Source organism: Vidua macroura, chromosome 13, assembly GCF_024509145.1.
Source record: "Vidua macroura isolate BioBank_ID:100142 chromosome 13, ASM2450914v1, whole genome shotgun sequence".
In the NCBI taxonomy this organism is placed as follows: domain Eukaryota; kingdom Metazoa; phylum Chordata; class Aves; order Passeriformes; family Viduidae; genus Vidua; species Vidua macroura.
Genome location: NC_071583.1, coordinates 9960543 through 9979809, shown reverse-complemented (window position 1 = coordinate 9979809; position 19267 = coordinate 9960543). Strand labels below are relative to the sequence as shown.

Here is a 19267-nt window from a genome sequence, read left to right as displayed (position 1 = left end):
ATATGAGTGTATAATTTTCAATTAGACACTCCTCATAACTGTTTCAACATCACTTTGAGAGGGAAGGGAGCAGAGGGACCTATAAGCAAACAGAAAGAAATATGAGCTTGTATGAATTCACTTAAGTGATCACTCTTCTTCTTCTTTGGTGAGTTTAATCCATCAGCTTTTCTGGAGCCCTTGTGTAAGTCATGAAGGCTCAACTGCCTCCACTATACATTTTTGAACTATTTTCCACTGTGATGTCTACTGAGACCTGGGATGTGCTTCAACCAATCCTGCCCAGCTCAATAATCAGCTCCAAATGGAAATGGAAGTGGTTCTGCAGAGCAGCCTCAGACTCTGTTGACCTTTTATTGCTTTCTGAGTGGGTCTGCCACAACTTCTTCCCTCTCTCCCAACTTACATCTCCTGTGGCTTCCCAGATTCCGTATCACCTTTGCTGCACCCATGTAACCATCCTGAGTTGGCAGGACCTGTTGTGCAGGCCATGCAACAGCAGAATATTTATCTGCAGCATGGCAGGTGTGTTACTAGCAGGGAAAGAGGTATATTCACCATGTGCATCATCTCCAAGCACACCTTGTGCCACTGGAGTAGTGCTAACAGAGGACTTGGTCCAGTGAGAGAACATCACTTAAACTGCTCAGATGTGGAGCTTTGCCTTCAGGACTGAAAACGTTGAGTGTGGACATGTGCAAGGATGGGCCAACATTTGCAGCGTTTATTTTGGTCTGCAGACAAAGCTCAGAGTCGCTCAGCAAAGCTCACACGAGCTTCTCCCACGCACGAGTGAACATCACCTGAGCTCAGCAAAGCTTTTCTATGCAAATCCCAACTGCTCTGCATTGTGTCAAACAATGACTCCAGAATTAGATCCTACAAGATGTCTTTTTTTTCTTTTTTTTTTTTTTTTCTTTCAGCAAGTACAATCAGTGACTTAGCCTTTTCAGGGCTTATATCTTGATTATTAATACTACCATTACCTTCTTTTGGAAAATTGAACTCATGTAATAGAGGAATTTTATGTGTCAAATTCTGATGCATAAATTCTGGTATGAGTGCTTCTGTAAAATACAGAAGTGGAAAATGGAGGTTCTATGGTAGGAAATTATTTTCTTGGGTGGTTTGTTTAATAAATTTTATATGATTGGGCCAGCAAAGAACAATGCCAACATAAAAAAAAATCCATTACCTGTTGATCTTGTCCTCTTTTTGGCAAATTTAGGCAGGCATTGCAAGATTTTATAAGAAATGTTATGTAATAGTTCAGGCAAAAAAAAAAAAAAAAAAGGATTAAAAGAGATAAGTTATCATATATCTAGTAGTCTAGTACTAGGTAATCAGATTAAAAAGAAAAAAACAATCAACAACTGGGAAGTGCAATAACTGGATTTGTTAATGCCACATAAAATAAAAAGATGAGTACATCTTTGGATTGTTGCACAGGGCAAGTGCCACAGAATTTTCCCTAGGGAACATTCCTCTATTGGCAAAGTGTGGTCAAATGCAACAAACAAACCTTTTTTTGTCTTTAATTATTGTGATTCTGTTTAAAAATTAGAAGATGTCAATTTTAGCATTGGAATGCAGTCGGGAAAGAAAATGGGTTTCCTGAACTTTCAGTGATTGACTAAAATTCACGCACATACTGGTTATTTTAATTTAAGGAAAAAGGATTTTGTTTCTTTATCCTGTTACATAACCCTGGATCTATTCTCCCTTGAACACACAAGTATGATTATCATTAATCTTAAAGGGAAACAGTTGTCTTTCAAAGTCCTTTCTGAATTTCTGAATTTTTAACTTTTTTTAAAGTTAGATCCCAAATGACTGGATATGAATTGAAGATGAAAGCACATTGTTTATTTTTTTAAATTAGATTACTTTAATCTCATTTATACATAGTTCTTCTACTGTTCTTCCCATCAGCAATAGTGAAGAAAAAACCATTGTTTTAGAGTGACTTCCAAAATACAAAACATACGGTTCATACAGCATCCAACAGGAGACAGACTACCTGTTATTGCTTTTTTAGCTCATTTTTATGAAACTGGCTGGCTTTCAGTTCAGAGACATTCTTTAATAATACTTACATTTTTCATTCTATAGTGCATTCCTTTCAAGGATTTTAAATTGCTCAGGAGATCTTGAAAATCCCAGAGAAAACCTTTGGATATGTGAGAGGTTTTTATTTTCAGGTAGCTGACTGTCAGTTAACTTGAGACAGTCACTTTTTTCAAAAGCCAGTGTGACCACTTTGGTTCCAGGCTGTTTGGTTCCCTCTGTGTTTGCCCCTCACTTTAGGAATCATCCACTGTAAAGCAACAGGCATTTCCAAACTCAGAAAGGACCAGCTCCAGCCTCTCAGCCCTGCTAAGTGCCTTAATTTGTAATTAGCTTGTTGTAAGGAAAGGACAGTGCAGGCAATCCTATAATGGCTAGGCAGTCTCAAATATAAGCAAAATAGGCCAGCTAGAGGATTAAAGCAAGAGAATTTAATGCCAAATGACTACTTTTCAAGAAGACGTGTGGTTTTTCATTGCCTTTGTGTTTGACTTGTAAACTGGGTGCAGAGCTCTATCACTGGCAGGTTCACATGATGGGGAGTGTACCAAAAACATAGGTCATGTTTTGGTTTCTGTTTGATACCTTATTTATATATGATTTATATGGATAAACTAAGAAAAATTAACTGTCCAGGCCATAATTTCATCTAAAATAAAGACAGACTAAAACTACAGCAACTTAGTGGATTGCGTGGATTAGTGAGATATCCTGGTATGTAACAGCAATAGCAACAATTTATTCCCCAATTTAGTAATGCTTAAAATCTGCAAACCAGAGTCACTCCATGATATGCAAATCCCTTACAAAACCTGCTTCCCTTTTCAGGCTCAGGATTCTCTGCTATACAGGGAAACCCCAAAGACTGACTCAGTGTAACTTTGTATTGGATATTCATGTATAGAAAATCATTAGTGCAATGGATTTATTCAGACCATCTCTTTGCCATTCTTGCTTTTACAGACAGTGCTGTCCATTTCTCTCCTGCTGGACTTCGTGCCTGGATGAACTTTGTTTTTTTTTTAATTTTAATGTTTATTTGTAAAATCTTTCCAATCCCTGCAAAATCTCCTCTTTGTCCATGCCCCATCTTGGTCCTGAGTCCATGAAACATCATGTTCCCTCTAGCAGCCAAACAATGAAAACAGGGTTTCTCCTGAAAAACGAAGAAATATTAAATAGGTTACTATTTAAAAATTAATGAGAATTTGCTGATGAGCATATTTTAGGTCCTGGTGTAATATCCCTCCCTCCACCTCACCTTATGCAAACCTGAATTAGCTCTGCCATACCCTTGGGTTAATATTCATCCATCTGAAATCTGGCACTCACATCCCTGCCCCTCAAGACCTCTCTACCCAGGTGCAAATAGAGTGAATCTCTCCTGACTTTCATGCCATCTCAGTAGATTTCCACACGTTGTGGCCAAGCTGGGGATTTGGCCCAGTGTCTTTTTTAAACCCTGTGACCCAGACATGGAGATTAAAAAAGAGTTATATTATCGGATTAAACAGATACAAGAGGCACTCGCTGTATCAGCATCCAGCACCTTAAAACTCCAGCAAGTAGATCAGCATGATAATGGCAAAAATAGTCTCTGAGAAAGAGGGAAAACTCAAAGGAAGGTGGTGGCAAACCCATGCCTTGGGCTGGGGTGCAGAAACCTGCCACTCTGACTGGTTGCCAAAGCAGCCACAGGGATATGGTGTTCTGCTTGCTACAGCGTCTTGATATAGGATACACTCGAGGTACAAAAGTCACTTGAACTCCACCTACCTGTAGCCAGAGTGATTTTGGCCTTAGTTAAGTTTGGGTTAATGTCTTCACAGGGGGGTTTTTAAGGGGTTAGGCTTGATTGCGTTACAAACTGCATCAGCGGACATTGAAATCAATAAAGTTGCAGAAGCAAAAATTCTAACAGATTAAAAACAGACCTACATGAAAAGGATAGTAATGTCAGGCACCATTTGTATGCTTAATATTATACGCATGCTTATGCTTTGTAATTTGGGCTCTAACTTGTGATTTCGGTTACATAAGAGAGTGGAAAAGTCAGAAGCATTAGTGCTGCGGTGCACCACTGCAGCTGAAGGAAGAGTTCCCCCAAGTATTCATCAGGCACATTCTCAGAAGTTATGCTGTCTCATAATGAAATAGCAGATAGCAATGTGCACATTTATGGTACAAAAGAACTTTATTATTATTATTATTATTATTATTATTATTATTATTATTATTATTATTATTATTATTAGTTCCAGGTACTTTTTACATGCCTCTGACTTCAAAACAGCTTTGGCTGTTGGTCTTTTCCCCCAGACATTTTATTTTTAAATACATAGAACCATGTGCTTTGTGTGGCTGACTTTTAACGAGTGAGGAGCAACAGAAGAAGAGAGAGCAAGAGACAAAATACAGACTTTGATTCCTCTAGAGAACCAGAGCAAAATATTCCACTGCTGTCAGTGGTACAGCTGTGCTGGCAGGATCCTTCACACAGACAAGGCTCCAGCCACTACTTACATTTCACTGATGTGACTGCTGGCTCCTAATCTGCATCTAGGCATCGTCACTGCAACCAAACAAGTGGCTGAGCCAGTGAGAAACCTTTTGCTTCATTCCTTAGTGCAGCCAGAGCCGCCAGTTTGTGGTCCCTCGTGGAGCCTCACAAAATGTGAGCTGCCTCCTGCAAAGGATGCCTACGAATCAAAGTTGCAGTACACAAGAAACCTGAATCAGAAGACGTAGGTGGCAGCACGGACTACATCCTTCGAGTTTAAACGAGGCTGTTCTGTGGAGATATGTCATCAATTAGCTGTGTATATCCTATCTTTATCTGGTTTTCTTCTAAAAACCTACTCACGTTCCAAATCAGCTCGGATACGGAAAATCACAGAATGCACTGGAGTAAGGGAAAATCGGCTGTGTGACTGTGGCACAGGGTTTTTAGCATCCTGTATTGCCATCAAAAAGTGTGCAGAATGGTGCAGCTTTTGCAAGAACCAGCTAAGGAAATCAGCCTTTTCTGAGACCTCCCTGGAGGCTGCTGTGATGGAATTTGATCCCCCCCAGCAGCCTATGCATAGGTTATGGGTTCCGGAGGTGGTTCCCCAGTAACTGCTGTCCTAGTTTGTGGTGTAGAAAGGTAGCATCTTGTATTCGGGAAAACCTAGAGAGCAGAGACGTGGGGACTATTCTCTCTCTTTTGGTCCATCCCTCCTGTACCCAGTGCAAGGTTAGCACCGTGGGACTTTTGTGAAACAAAGATGGCCCAAAATCTCCTTTTTACCACAACTGTACCCCAACAATGCAAATGGTATTTTGCAGTACAGAGGCTCTTACTAAGTCTTCAGCAGGGGTTATATGAAAATGCCTCGAGACACTGCTCGAGTATCCTTTCATTAAGAGAACCAGGGGGATGCAGGTAGGAAAGCAAGAACGTGTTTGAGTCATATACCCGTTCGCCTGCAGGGGAAGAGGACCGGCTTTCGGTTCTGTGAAACCCGACGCAAAACAAAACGTTGCCCTGCTCATTTTCCCCGCCGATCGCCCCGGCCGTACTTTGTTCTCCCGCTGCGACCGGGACTTCCCGGTGCCGGGGATCGCGCTTTAGGGAGGCGGCAGGCAGAGCAGGGATATCCCAGCCTCCCAGGCACCTGCCAGACCACGCTCCTGTGTTGCCTCCTCCAGCAGCAGACGGCTCCGGGACCAAACCTGTCCCCAGAGCTGGGCAGAGCGGCACCGTGTCCTGAGTCCAGTCCCCCGGGCGTCCGGGGGGAAAAGCGGCTGCGGAGCAGCAAAGCCAGAGCCCAGAAGCAGGGACGGGCAGCGGCGGTGACAGCGCCGTGAGATGCTTTTTCTGTGAGAAGGACACTCTTTGTGTAAAGATTAAAAAATTACGATTAAAAAATGTTCGAAAAAGAGAAATGCCCAGACGAGATCAGCGGCTGGGAGCCCTCTCTCCGCTCCCTGCCCGCCGTGGCAGCCGCGGGACGCGGGCCGGGTCCCTCGGGGCGGCCCCGCTCCCGCTCCCGCTGCCCGCGGCGGCCGCGGGGGAGGGCGGGCGGCCCGGGGCGGCCCCCCCGAGGCGGCGGCCGCTGCCCGGCGGCCGCTGCCCCGCACCCGTCCGCCCCTCCCCGCCGGCCCGCGGCCGCCTGCCAGCCCGGGCTCCGCCGCCGTGTCTGCGGCATGGCCCCTCCTCCCCCACACCCCTTCCTTTAGGCTCCCCCCTCCCCAGCAAAGAAGAGGCCGTGCCGGTGTTTTTCCACTCAGCAGGATGGGTGATGCTCAAAGCTCCCTCATTAGACAACAGACACGAGAGGTCAGGAAGAAAGCGCTTATAAATTACCGTTTCCTCCTGCTCGGCGCTGCTAGTCGCGCCGCACCGCTCCGCCGGACGCGCCGCACCGCCGCAGGGGCGCAGCGGCGCGCAGGCACCGCGGCCAGCGGACACAGGTACCGGCACCTCCCGGGCGGGAGGGCGGGCGGGCGGTGGGGCTGCCGCGGCGGTGGCGGTGGTGGCGGTGGCGGGGCTGGCGCGGAGCGGCGCGGATCGCCCCTCGCTGTCGCGGCGAACAAAGGGGCGGCCGCTCCGCGCCCAGCGGAGCCGAACCGAGCCGGGCCGGTGGCGGCGGCATCGTCCTCCCTTTGTCCGCCTCGACTCGGGATGCCCCCGGGTGCGCTTTCCCTTCCCCCCTTCCATTTATTTATTATTTCATCCTTCTCCTTAAAGCCCCCTCCTCCCCAGCTCTCGCATTACCTCCGCGGTGTTTTTCCTCCCCAGCGGTTGTTTACCCCACACCCCCCCACACCTTGCGTTAACTTTTTTTGGCGATAACGTTCTCAGCCATTCCCCGTTGGCGGCCCTCCAGCACATCGACGGCGCACGCTTCTCTCCCCGGCTATTTTTGCCCATTTTTTCTCCCACCCCTCCCCGCTGTGCTTTCTCTATCTGCCGTGCGCTAACCTCGAGTGAAGGCACTGGTACAGGCAATGCTGCATCTGATGCTAATGGGCCTACCTGGTGGGTAATACCGCTGCTGCTGCTTTCTTGTTATTTCCCTCATTTTCCTTTTATTTTGTGGGTTCTTGACATGCTGAAATCAAAGTAGTGATGGGGCTTGGAAATAAAATACAGGGACTACACAGGGCATGTTACCAAGCTCAGCATGGTGCAAAGGGGTGATAATTCTGGGTTCGTCTGGGGGTAACTTGGATCCAAAATTCACCCACTGGCTTTAAGATAATGAATGCCCATTGCTGCCTGGTATTATAGCAAGAGGTATGTGGGAGGACTCACAAGGTTTCCATATAAGAGCATGGGAGAATTTATTTCACCCAGGCGAAGAAATGTGCAGAGTATGTGTTATTTATGACACTGAAGGCAAGCTGTGTTGTTCTTAGGCAGCTCCAAGAGTGGCAAAACTTGGTATTTAGAAATTGTAGAAACTGATTTCTGCTGTTTAATAAGAGCTATATTTAAAGGGAACCACGGATGAAAATAAAAAAAAGGAAAAAGTAGTGGGAGAGGATCCAGATAAACATGAAGAAATACAACGCCACACTTATTCCAGCACAGTTTGTGCCAAGGTGTTAAAATGGAGGTTTTTGATGAGTTCCCATGTTTTTTAACCGTATTGGGAAAGGCATTAAGAAAATGTGCCGAGAGGAGCTGGTTACGTTGATAGTGCTATTTTGGTAACTGCATTTTTTTTAATTGCTTGCATGTGAAAATGTTTTGAGTTTTGGACTAGCAAAACAGCGAGGCAGTCCTGACGGGGACACATGTCATCAGCTGTGTAATTCAGGGCTCGGATGACAGTTGCTACCGGTTTAGATTTTATGGCTTTAGGTTTGAGGGTAAATCAGCCCGTTAAAACCTGCTGCTGTGGAATTTTGATGGGAGAGGCTTTGGTCAGAGCTCTGATGGTTGTTGACAGCCGGGTGTTTACCTCTGGCTCTGCGTTCAGCCGAGCTGACTGCTTTCTGGCATTGCCTACCTTTGCCACAAGTGTTACGGAAAGGTTTCCTTGAAGGTTATTGGGGTTTTTTTTAAGCAAAATGTGTGAGCAGCTGAGGCAGCCAGCAGCGTGACAGTGACAGTGTCCCTTGCCTGGACCAAGTCGAGTCTGAAGCACGAGTGAGGAAGGAGGATGTCTGCGCTGCCCTCGTTAAACTGACATTGGAAACTTTATTTTTGGTCCTTTCAGAGATAGTATCTTCCTGTTTCCCCTTCAACTGTCTCTTACCTGCTTTGCATGTTCTCTTTTTGTCTTTTTTCTCTTTATTTGCCTTTCACCTCTGTCCCTTCCCCTTCCCACCTCTCCTGCCTTGGTGCCTAGCGCTGCTCCCGCTGGAGGGCGGCAGACACCTTTCCCCTGCCTGGGGCTGCCCGGGGACCCCGACCCCGCGGCCGGGAGAGGAAAGGCCGCTTCTTGCTGACATTTATGAACCTGCTTCACACACCTGCGCTGTGAGGGTTCCTTTCTGTCATACTTGGCAAAAAGCACCAGGTCGCAGGTGGCACCGTGATACCCGTAGGCCCTGAGAAGGTGGATGCGTACTCAGGGGTGCTGCATCGAAATCCTGGGGCATTTGGTTTGTTTGATTAAGGAATCTTGGTCTGGAATCTGGTAGAAATTTGGAATCTTTCAAATGCTACCGACTCCTATTTTATTTTCTTTTTCTGTAACCAGAAACAAAATTTGGCATACAGCTCTTCATTGGTAGTTTCAAATGTGGAGCTTTTGTGTCAGTTGCCTGGAGCTTTCATGTCAGAGGTGAAATGCTGAGGCAATGGCAGGAGACTTCAGTTGGTGTGAAATGCTGGCAGAAAAGAGGTGCCACATTGTCCTGGAAAACTAGGAGGACACTTTAGGTTGGCTGGCTTTTGCTGCAGAGTGCTTGGGAAACCTCCCATGCCTAAGTGGAGTTCTGTTTGTAAAGCCTTGGTGAGGATCTTGTCGTACAGCTAATCATTGCTAATATTTCAGTGAGGGATTTTTAAAATCAATATTCTTAGTGTATCTTAGTGGCTTCCAGCCAGGTCCTACGGGCTGGATGTTTCCAAAGAGACTCTTGGGCACTTTCCAGATGGTGATATTCCTAGGATTTTCATCAATGCACATCAAGGCTTAGCAGCAACCTCCTATTATTTTAATTTTGCCCCTTCTGTGTTTTCCAATGTCCCATATTTTTGTCCCAGTGGGCAGCAGGGCAATGTTGCACCAATGCCCCAATGGCAGTGCTGCAGTTCCACCAGTAAGGGGGGGTCTCTGAAGTGGTGCCCTACCAGGGGTTTTAATCATGCTGGCAAACAACTCTGAAAAGATTATGCTGATTAGTTTCTTATAAATTTAACCATATTACAACGCTTAAAAATGGATGGGAAAGCCATGGTAGTTGCAGCCTTTTGTAAGTAATGTTTATTTGATTGGTCATATGAATAAATTGTAGATCATTTAAGAAGTGAAGCTTTGAATAGATTACCCAGTCGGATTAGTGCCGTCAACTTCTTTTCATCACTAACTTAATGACCAGAATGGATCAGGGTTATTTTTTTAAAAAGTAATCCTGTGTCTGCTCCAGTAAGAGCTCTATACACAGAACTAAAATTTATTCTAATGGCACTCTAGGGGAGCTGCTTGCAGGATTGGGTCCTTGGCCCTTAGAAGAAAAGCATGAGGATGAAAATGCAGTGATTTAGTATTTGTTGAATTTCTTCCATACATGCCTATTTAATTGAACCCTCAGCTGTTGTAGTGCCATGGATTTAATTGATTTGTGTGAGCTTTGTTTACATCCCAAGGCATGTAAACTTTATATTACTTACATAGTAGCTAATATTGATACAAGGTAATACAGAATAAATTAATTGAACAGTCCATTCTTCACTGCTCTTTTTTTCCCCAAAAACCTGCTGTTGGAAGGGCTGCTTTGCTGCCAGTCCATGTCTCTGAAACCATGGCTGGTGTCCTGCAGCATCCTCTGTATTTCTGTTAGTTTCTTTTTTTTCCCAATGTGTCCAGATTTACACCATCAAAAAGCCATTTAGTGCCAGCCCTAAACCCTGTTCCCAGAGCATCCACTGAACCCACCAGCTCGGCCGGTGGAAGGGGAGTGTGAATCAAATGCCAGCAAGCTTCGGGTGGGTGGCAGCAGGCTGGCAGTCCCATAGCTGCAGGAGAGGCTGTTAGGGCCTGTTGGGAAGGTTCCCCATTTCAGCAGTTACTGGGTTTCCTGTTGTGGTTCTCTGTCACTCAGAATTGTCACAGCCTCGAAGGACACCTTCGCTGCTGTGGCTGCCCAACCTGGGTTTGAATGCAGTCAGTGCTTGAGCACTGGCATGGAAAAACAACCCTGCTGTGCCAAAATGCAGTAGGAGGGTTCTGCTTCACTGTGTTGGTGTAAGTCCCATGTCCATAGGTAGGAGAATAACCCATACACTGAGCCATGGGGTTATCGCTGAGCTGGAATGTAGTTAAAAGTTCTTTTATTTTTTCATTTTTTGATCCAGATCACATGGCATTTGTATTTTATTTCACTGCTGCAGTGTAATTGTCCTGCTATTTAGAGGGATATAGTCATATCTCCTGTGATGTTCTATATAGGATGATCTCCTGTTTTGACATTGGTACTACATTCAGTGTCTTCAAACAGAAGTTTTTACTGATGAAATTCAGAAAATGCAGTGCATTATAGCATTGAAACATGTCTGACTTATTTTGCTGGACCCATTTTTTTCCTTTAAAATATTATTTCCCTTTTCTTTTTCTCTTTTTTTTTTTTTTCCAAACAGGAAAAGAAAATACATTCAGCAGAGATTCTTCTTCATGTAAGTGTTATTTATGCTTGTTTATGAAATTACAAAAAGGCTTTAAAAATTCATTAAAACATTCAAATACTGAACACTTACCATCTGTTTGTAGAAACCAAGTATAGAGCATGTAAAAATAGGCTGTAGTTATACAGCAATAATGCTCAGCAACTGATGTCTTAAATCTGTCCGTGCAGTTCTTCTGTGTATCACCACAGAATTTAGAAAACATTGCAAAGCACTTTGCAGACATTTAAGCAGCATGCCTATAAAGTTGGTGTGTAAATCCTGGAGGGATAATGTTAAATTGGTTTGCCCAAAGCAGAGGAGACACATAAGTGAGAGCTTGATTTAGCACCTCAGAGTCCTTGCTCCCCAAATGCTGTGACAGTCAGCTTTTGTGCCTTGGATCCTACAGAATCCAAGTTCTGCCCATCGAGCCATTTGTTGTGTGCAGGTGCGTGCATGTGTATGTATGGGTAAGAGAGAGTGTCTGTACGTGTAGCTGGCCTCAAATAGCCTGGAGGTATTTCAGGCCTTCTCTACAACCTATGGTGATGCCCTTTAAAGTAAGAGTAGATGACACCAGCCATTGGTGGGTACTGTTGCAAATGTTTTGTGAAAGCATTTGGCTCCAGCTTGGCTCTCGGTCTGGGGGAGCCTGTTAAAGTATTCTTTGTGGGACTGAGAAAGCTGCATGTCATAAAAACACAACAGGCTTTTTTCCACACCATCTAGCGACCTGGGTTTTTTTTTTCGCAGGTCTCAGCTTTGAAAACTGTTGAGTAGTATAGAAAGCTCTGCTCTAGTATTTCTATCTAGTAAATAAATCTGATTAAATGTTTTACAGGGCTGCATAGATGAAGACTCTCATTGCCTTTATGCAAAATTAGCTAAGCAAGGAAAACGACTGCATTGTTCCCAATGCAGGGCCCGCTTCGCATAACTTCTGAGCATGTACTGTGTCCAGTGGCATGGCAAGCCCACGAGCACTCACCTCAGGCTGATTTCCCATAAATCAATTTATTTTTTTTTTTAACAACACATATCTCGGAATTGCAGCACTCCATTATGCTTGCGTAGCAACTTGCTGGTTAATATGTAGCAAAATGCCGTGTGGTAACAAATGTGTTTTTTTGCTATTGTTGAGCTGGAATGTTAGTTCAGCTTCTAGATAAAAGTGGCTTGCGCAAGGCATCCCGGTAGACCATGATTTCTGTGGCTTGTACAGTAGTTCCGTAGGCAACCGTGTTCTGTTCTTCCTCTCCCCTGTGCTTTCCTTCATCTTCCACGTGAGCGAGGGGTGGGCTGACGGAAAGGCAGGAGCTGGCAGCCCTTTGCGTCCTGCAAAACACCAGCGTGGGGTTCTTATGCCTGTTGCTAGTCAAGCATCTGTTGAAAACACTCTTTATTCTAGTTGTGTTGCTAGCAGAAGCATTGTTAGATGCTTTATTTAATAGCTTTAAACCACAAGTGTTCTTTGGCTGGTTTTATGGATAAGACGATCTTTCAAAAAAAAAAAAATAAAATAAAACCAAAACCAAAAAAATCCAGTACTAAGTGAAGGATACCGCACAAAGGATTAAAGAATCCTCCTTTCCTGCTGCTGGGAATCCTAGCTGAGACTAGGTTAAGCATTTTTCTCTTTGAGAAGGTGTATCATCATTTTTAAAAGGTAACAGAAGAAAAAAAATCCAGGTTTTTGAGTATGAACATTTTCAACATTTGTAGCTCATTATTATTTCATTCTAGAATGGGAAATTCAAATCTCTTGAAAATCCTGTGAAGCATACGCTTCCCATAGATTATAAAGGGGAAATGGTGAAGCAAAAACCCCTTTAAGGGAAGAAGCTCCCAAATAGAGAAGAGCCCAAACAGATGAACCCTACAGCAATGACTGTACGGTGTCTTGAAATTGCAGAATAACCATGCAGTGCAGATCTGGAGAGTTTTGCTTGGAGATTGCAGTATCCCAAAGAAAATTCCTAAGTCCAATTCATACACTCTAAAATGAGTAATGGAAAGTCAGTGGTCCAGAGGCCACTTGCAGTGCAGCCTTCCATCACATGCTGTGGCTTTTCAACAGCTAACGGCAAGCTTTGAGCATCAGAGCCTCTCTCCTCTGGTTCTGTGCATGAAATATTATGACTTTGACTCAATAACTCTGTTTGTGCCTGTCTGTGCATTGGCTTCCCTTGGCTTCTACAACGGTGGGAGTTTCCAAAAGAGAGTTGAACTGCAGGGATGGGAGTATTGAGGTTATAGTGAAATGGCAGGATGGTGAAGCATCCAAGACAGGGATCTCTCCCAGGTCCTGTGTAGAGAGTTGATTGCTGTGGCAGTGAGTGCTCAGTGGGGATTAACCCCTCAGGCCGTGGCTTGGGCCAGTCTCTGTGACAGGAGGTGACCACTTTGAGAAGGGGCTCTTTGTGATAGTAACCAGCCATATGTAGTTGTAATGATAAGAAAGTGACCATCTTATTTTAGTCACTTTGCGACAAATACTACCACAATTCATTACTTTCCATCAGTGCCTCATCCTATGGAGGAATCACCACTGCCCATCTACATTGAGGAGGGGACAGAAGTCCCGATTGGTGAGTGCAGTTGGGATGGGATTTGTTTAAGGGGGGGTATTAAGGGTACTTGGGTTTTATATTCCTCACATTTGTGTGTACCCATTTGTCATTGAAAATGGTAAGGTCTGTTGCAAATGTTTTGGGGATTTTATTTTATATTCTTCTTTATTTTCTATTTGGAACTCCTGAGAGTTGTTGAACACTGCTAGCATTGGTTTTCAGTTAATCATAAATCAAAGTACATAATTTATGCAGCAACATTGAAAGCTTCTGTGCAGGATGTCTTAACACAAGGCTGAGGAAGACCATGAGTATCACAAGAAGTAGTTCCCCCTTTGGCCTTTGACCTCAATGTTGAGGTACTCAGCATAATCTGAGGTCTGGGTCAGTTTTTGTTCTTGCTGACACTCTCATGCCTAGCACCCAATAGACTCACACTGTCCACACCATTGCATAGCCAGAAGAGAGGCAGAGAGGTTTGCCATGCACCTTGGAGTGCTGCACACCCCTAGCTCTGAGCTCTGGTGTAGATGTATTGTCACTACCTAGATGTATAGGTTGAGTGCTGTTTTGGTGGTTTTTTTTTTTTTTAATTTTTTTTAATAGAGAAGCAGTCTTGAAGATAACCCATAAAAGAATGCAACTTAAAGATCAGTAAGTTGGACTGTGGTGATCTTTTTGGACAGTAGAAAGTTGTGATGGCAAAATTTCCCAGAGCCCCATCCTTATACAATCTGTTCTGGACTGCATACAGTAAGTGTGCCTTAGGTCTCACCTTGGGAATCTGCCTTGTTGAGCAGATGTGTCTCTTCAGACAACTTTTTCTTATTATATATCCTGAATTTTTCCATTCCTAAATTCAAGCAATTGCTTCTTGTCTTACTATCTTTTGAGCTAGATTAATTACCTTCCTCTACACACAGTACCTGGAAGGTATTTATAGCTGGATCTCAGCCCAGGAGTCTTCTCATTTATAGAACATATTAATTTTAGCTCTCTTACTCTCTCCTTAGATCACTTTTGTTGTCCTTGTTTGTATTTCCTTTTATTTCCCTATCTCCTTTCTAATCTGTGGAGACTTGAACAACTCATAATTGGTTCACTGCGGCTGTTTTGATATAGCATTATGCTTTAGATTTCCTATCACCGCTTCCCTTGTCCATATCCAGAAATAGCTTAGCCTTTGACCCTTCTGCATCACTCAGAAGCATCACACAGAGAAACTCTATTACTTGGCTAATCTTACCTGCAATCACCTTTAGGTTATTCTTGGATTCATGGCTTTGCTAGCTGCTCCTCAGGCAATGTTACTGCTCTCCTGGGATGCTGGGCTTTATACTTCCTAACGCTAAATCTCCATCCCATTGCATGCCACTTATTTTATCCAGAAATATTTTGAAACAGTATGACATTATTTATTTTAAAGCCCTGGGATTTTATCATTTACATAGAAGCTGTTACTGTTTTACCATATGTAGAGAAAAGTACTTAAAATTTTAATATTTTGATACCTATTACAGCTGTCTTTTGCATGTTAGTCCAGACTCCTTTCCCAGATTCATCATTCTTATTTGTCTATCTTCCCTGATTTTCCTTCCTCTAGTTAAAGAAGTTCATAAGGACTGGTAGGTTTAGCCTTCTGCTTGTCTTCATTTTGTACCTTTCCTCATTATACATTAAGACCATTGTTTCTGTACCTCTTCTATGCATGGCATGATGTGGTCTTTCCCACAGCAGATCATCTTTTCTCTCTACAACCTCTCCTGGGGTTGTAGTCAGCTGAACATCTGCTGGACATTAGACCTCTCTTGTAGAACTGTTAAGGTTCTGTCCTGGCCCCTGGGATTTCATCTTGTGTTTCCCACTGCTCTGAGGAAACCTAGACCACTGAGGTGGTGGCACCTCCACCAAAAAAAAAAATACTGTAAGGCTGATGAGTCACAGAACTGACCAACCAACCAAAAAAACCCCAAATATGGGTGGAAAGCTTTTTAGAGGATGTTTGTTCAGTGCTGTCACGAAGCAGGTTTGTTGGATCAGGCTCTGAAGTGCAGCACCAGCTGTGAAACAGCCAAATTGGGTTGGAGAGGGCACCATGTTTACTTATTCTAAATAACTGTCTGGACTGTCAATACAGCAAGCTGTGGTTGAGGGGCAATGAGTGGAAAAAGTAAATGATGCAGAGATGAGGGCAAACCACAAGCTCTGAGTTTGGTATCTGAATGTTTGACATGGGTTAGGGCTTTTAGATGCAGCATAAATCAAGGTAGGAAGCAGCTGCAAAGTTCTGGTCTGGGTCTGGGTCTCGGTATTGATCCTGCTTTCCATTGATCTCACCAGTGTGATCCACATCCAGGGTGCCCATTTGTACCTGTACAGACCAGAACAGGAATAATATAAAGGCCTGTCTGCATTTAGGCTGGAGAAAAATAGCACACAGTGCAGTTGTTAAAACATTTCATTCAGCACAACCATCATTTACTTTTAAAAGGTTGTTTGGAGAACTTAGATTATTTCCTCATCTGAAACACATTTTGGCTGCTATATGGCACGCATACTATTCTGACCCAGGCCTGACTGGTGGTGGTAAATTGCTTTGTAGCTTCTGTATTTATTAAAAAAATAGAAAAATCAGTAGACTCAGATTTTTTCAGAGTCTAAATTTAACAACGTTAATTATTTCAAGCAATTTTAAAAGGAACATAAATCTCACTTGTTTATTACAGCTGCTTCATGAAAACAGCAGCTATAAATAATGCTCTATAATGAAAATCTAGCTAACACTGTCATGAATTAGCCAATAAGAGAATGAACGTTTGGGATCTGGGCAAAGGCAACATTTCCTTCTCTGGCAGGAGGGTCTTTGCATTGAAAAGAAGATGGTGATTACCTAAATGCTGGTTTTATTTCCTTGAGTGAAGTGAAGACTTTGACATTTTTGCATAGATGAATATGACTTTTGATTGGAAAAAGGCCTCAGCTCTACTTAGTTGTTATGTACTTTTGCCCTTTCTTGAATACATTCCTAGAGGAAGGTATCTGAGTGAGATGCAACAAATATTTTAATAAATCAAAGATATTTACGAGGAGATGGGGAATATATTGTGACCATTATCAAAGAACCTACAGAGCAGTGATTAAAAAGTGCAGGTCAGATGCTGGAAGTCTTGGTTCAGGCACAATTTTGACTAACTCCCACTCAACTAAAGAGTTCAGGAGATTCAAGGTGAGGAAATAGGCAAAGCAGGTCATTATTCCCCACTGCCATTCATAGTAAAGTCATGGCCATATTCTTCCATCACTGTTGTGTTAAATGCTAAAGAAAACACCTGAGATGACGCAGTCCAAATTTACATTTTGTAAAGCAAAAACACAGGGAAAAATGTTTGTATTGGTAATCATTGCATTTGGTCTATACAGGAAACCACTGAAGGAATAATTGTGTCCTTGGGGATCAGGAGCAGTAGAGCTTTAGACTGAAGTGTTTATGTTTTGCCTTCCAAGTCACATTTGAGATGTTAGTGTTGTGTGATACCTGTGAAATTAGCTCAAAGACATACAAATTCAGGATATAATTCTCAACTGACTTATTCCAGCATAGTTTTGTTGATTCCAGTAGCATTGCTATTGCTTTATTGTGCAAATTATGTCAAAAGTCAGGCCTCCTTTTTCAGGAATCAGCCCTGATGACCTTCAACCCCATTGCACTTCTGCTACAGCTCTGAGTCCCTACGTGGACAAAATCTGAATTAGCCACTTCCGTCCTTCTGACCCACTTTTGCTAACGAATAGCACTGGCTTCAGTGTACTTTTGTCAAATGTATACAAGGGTTAAGTAGCCCTTACCTCTACAGGATTCTTACCCCCATCATCTGGGTATGGTGGAAAGCTCCACTGGCACTCTTGAAGCCATGTTTTCCTGATTGTACTCACAAGTCATGGTGCAGCCTGGGCTCATTTGAGGCATCTTGATTACAAGAGAAGAATTTTCTTGTAAATTGCACACAGTTTCTTCTGCCACTATTCAGTCTCTGCCTTTAAGCATCTCTGATGTTTTCTTCATGATAAAAATTGGATTTTTAGTCTACTGCTCTTGGGCAGACTCACTCAAAGAGAGAAGCTTTGGTACTTTTTATGTTTCCTTTTATAAGAGAAAGTGCCCCCTTTCCAGCCCAGAATAGTATTTGACACCCTACAGAGAGCTGGCTCTGTGTCTCTCTAGGAGATTGCCTTCCCTTGCAAGAGAAGAGAACCTTTTTTGTTGCACGTGTTTCATGGTTCGCTCTTTCATGGGGAGCTGGCACACAGAAAGCTTGATTTCTGCCAGGTACTGAGTGCCTTCTGCAAGGTATTGAGTGCCCTCCTATCCTTTGCAGCCAAAAAGGAGTTGATTGCTCTTGGCATCAGTCAAATCTGGACCCAGAAGACCACAGGTAGTATTTACCAATTATTTATGTGCTTTCGCATGCCAGAGTTTGTCTGAATTGATTTTCATTGCATACGAGAGATTTGAGGTGTTAATGACACTTGCCTGCCACTAAAAACACTTTTAAAAAATAATAATAATACAATAATAAGCATGACATTTATTGCATTGCCATGGGGAAATTAAAAACCCCCAAAATTAACTAGAATCCAAGTAACTATTAGCTCTTCAGAGCTAATGTGTGAGTTATATACCCTGAATGAGCACCATATGCCAGTTCATTGTGGCACAGTGAGTCACAGGACACACTGTGGAAAGCAATAATTGCTTGGCATGCATTGAAGCACTCAGTAGGGCTTTTTGTTTGGTTTTCTTAAAGGAATATGTTTTACTCTGACAATAAAATGGGTATTGCCTGATATGCTGCCACCAGGGACTGTTGCTTATTTTATACTTAACCTGGAGCTTACCCATTTGTCACTCACCACAGACCCCCTCAGTAACTTTTGCTTTCCAACTGCTTGTATTGTATGTGTGCAGTACCAGAAGAGTAAAGAGTGAGCCTTCCATTTGGTATCATCTTGTCATTCTGTATTAATCCTCCTCTCCCTTTTCCTCCTCATCTTCTTTCTTTGTCCAATAGAGACATTCAGATTGTTTATATGGAATAAATGTTCATCCTGAGCAGAGTGAAGCAGTGTGACGAGTTGCACAGGGATTGTGCACTCTCCACACTTGTCCAGAGCTTGGCCAGAGAAGGCCATCAGCAAGCCAGTCTGATTTTGATATTGGCCCTTCTTTGAGCAGGAGGCTGAGCTATGTGACCTCCAGAAATGCCTTCTACCCTGAATTACTTTATGGTTCTGTTTAATATCCACTTCCTGTACTGATTCAGCCATAGTGCTGTGCATGTCATTAACTCCTCACTCCCTGTCATTCATACCTGCATAGAACAGGAGTGACCTCCTGAAGGTCAGTGAGGTGACAGAGGTTTTACTTACATGGGAACAGTATCAAGATGTAAATAGTGACCTCAGATGAGATTAGTAGGTGAAATTTAGGTATCTCTGAAATTATTTGGAATTTGTAACAGGATTTCACTTGAGTTCTCTTTAAATCTTCAGTAAGTTCCAATTGAAGTTATCAAATGAAGAGTTTAAAGCATAATTATATGCTTTATAAGGATGATAAGTATTTAAAAATAAACATCATCTTTTTTTTTCCTTTTCAGTGACAAATCTTATTCTCTAGCCCCCTTCAAGAGAGCTTTGGGGTGTTTAGGGTTTAGTGAGCCACCAACTGCCCTGGCTGGGCCGTTACGCGCTGGTTTCCTCATGCAGCCGTAACCACGTCAGGGAGTTAATGCTGCGCAGGGCATCT

General features: G+C 43.3%; 1 protein-coding gene and 1 long non-coding RNA gene across 5 annotated transcripts in view; one reads left to right on the top strand and one right to left on the bottom strand.

Annotated features, from left to right (window-relative positions):
* Positions 1–1868: 1868 nt before the first annotated feature.
* LOC128813808 (uncharacterized) lies at positions 1869–5873 on the bottom strand. Its single transcript, XR_008439187.1, has 2 exons — positions 4591–5873; positions 1869–3223 (listed from the first exon to the last, which is right to left on the bottom strand). It is a non-coding gene; the product is annotated as an uncharacterized LOC128813808 (long non-coding RNA).
* Positions 5874–6275: 402 nt separating this feature from the next.
* The window catches only part of SLC6A6 (solute carrier family 6 member 6), a 54976-nt gene continuing 41984 nt past the window's right edge, over positions 6276–19267 (top strand). The window contains exons 1-4 of one of the 4 annotated variants that reach the window (XM_053989146.1): positions 6276–6522; positions 10865–10900; positions 13414–13479; positions 17838–17894. In XM_053989146.1, coding sequence (XP_053845121.1) covers positions 13425–13479; positions 17838–17894 — 112 coding nt within the window. In that variant the 5' untranslated portion in view covers positions 6276–6522; positions 10865–10900; positions 13414–13424. Of the gene's footprint in view, positions 6523–6921; positions 7091–10864; positions 10901–13413; positions 13480–17837; positions 17895–19267 lie in introns of those variants that run through there. The other 3 variants (XM_053989143.1, XM_053989144.1, XM_053989147.1) reach the window with 3 other exon arrangements.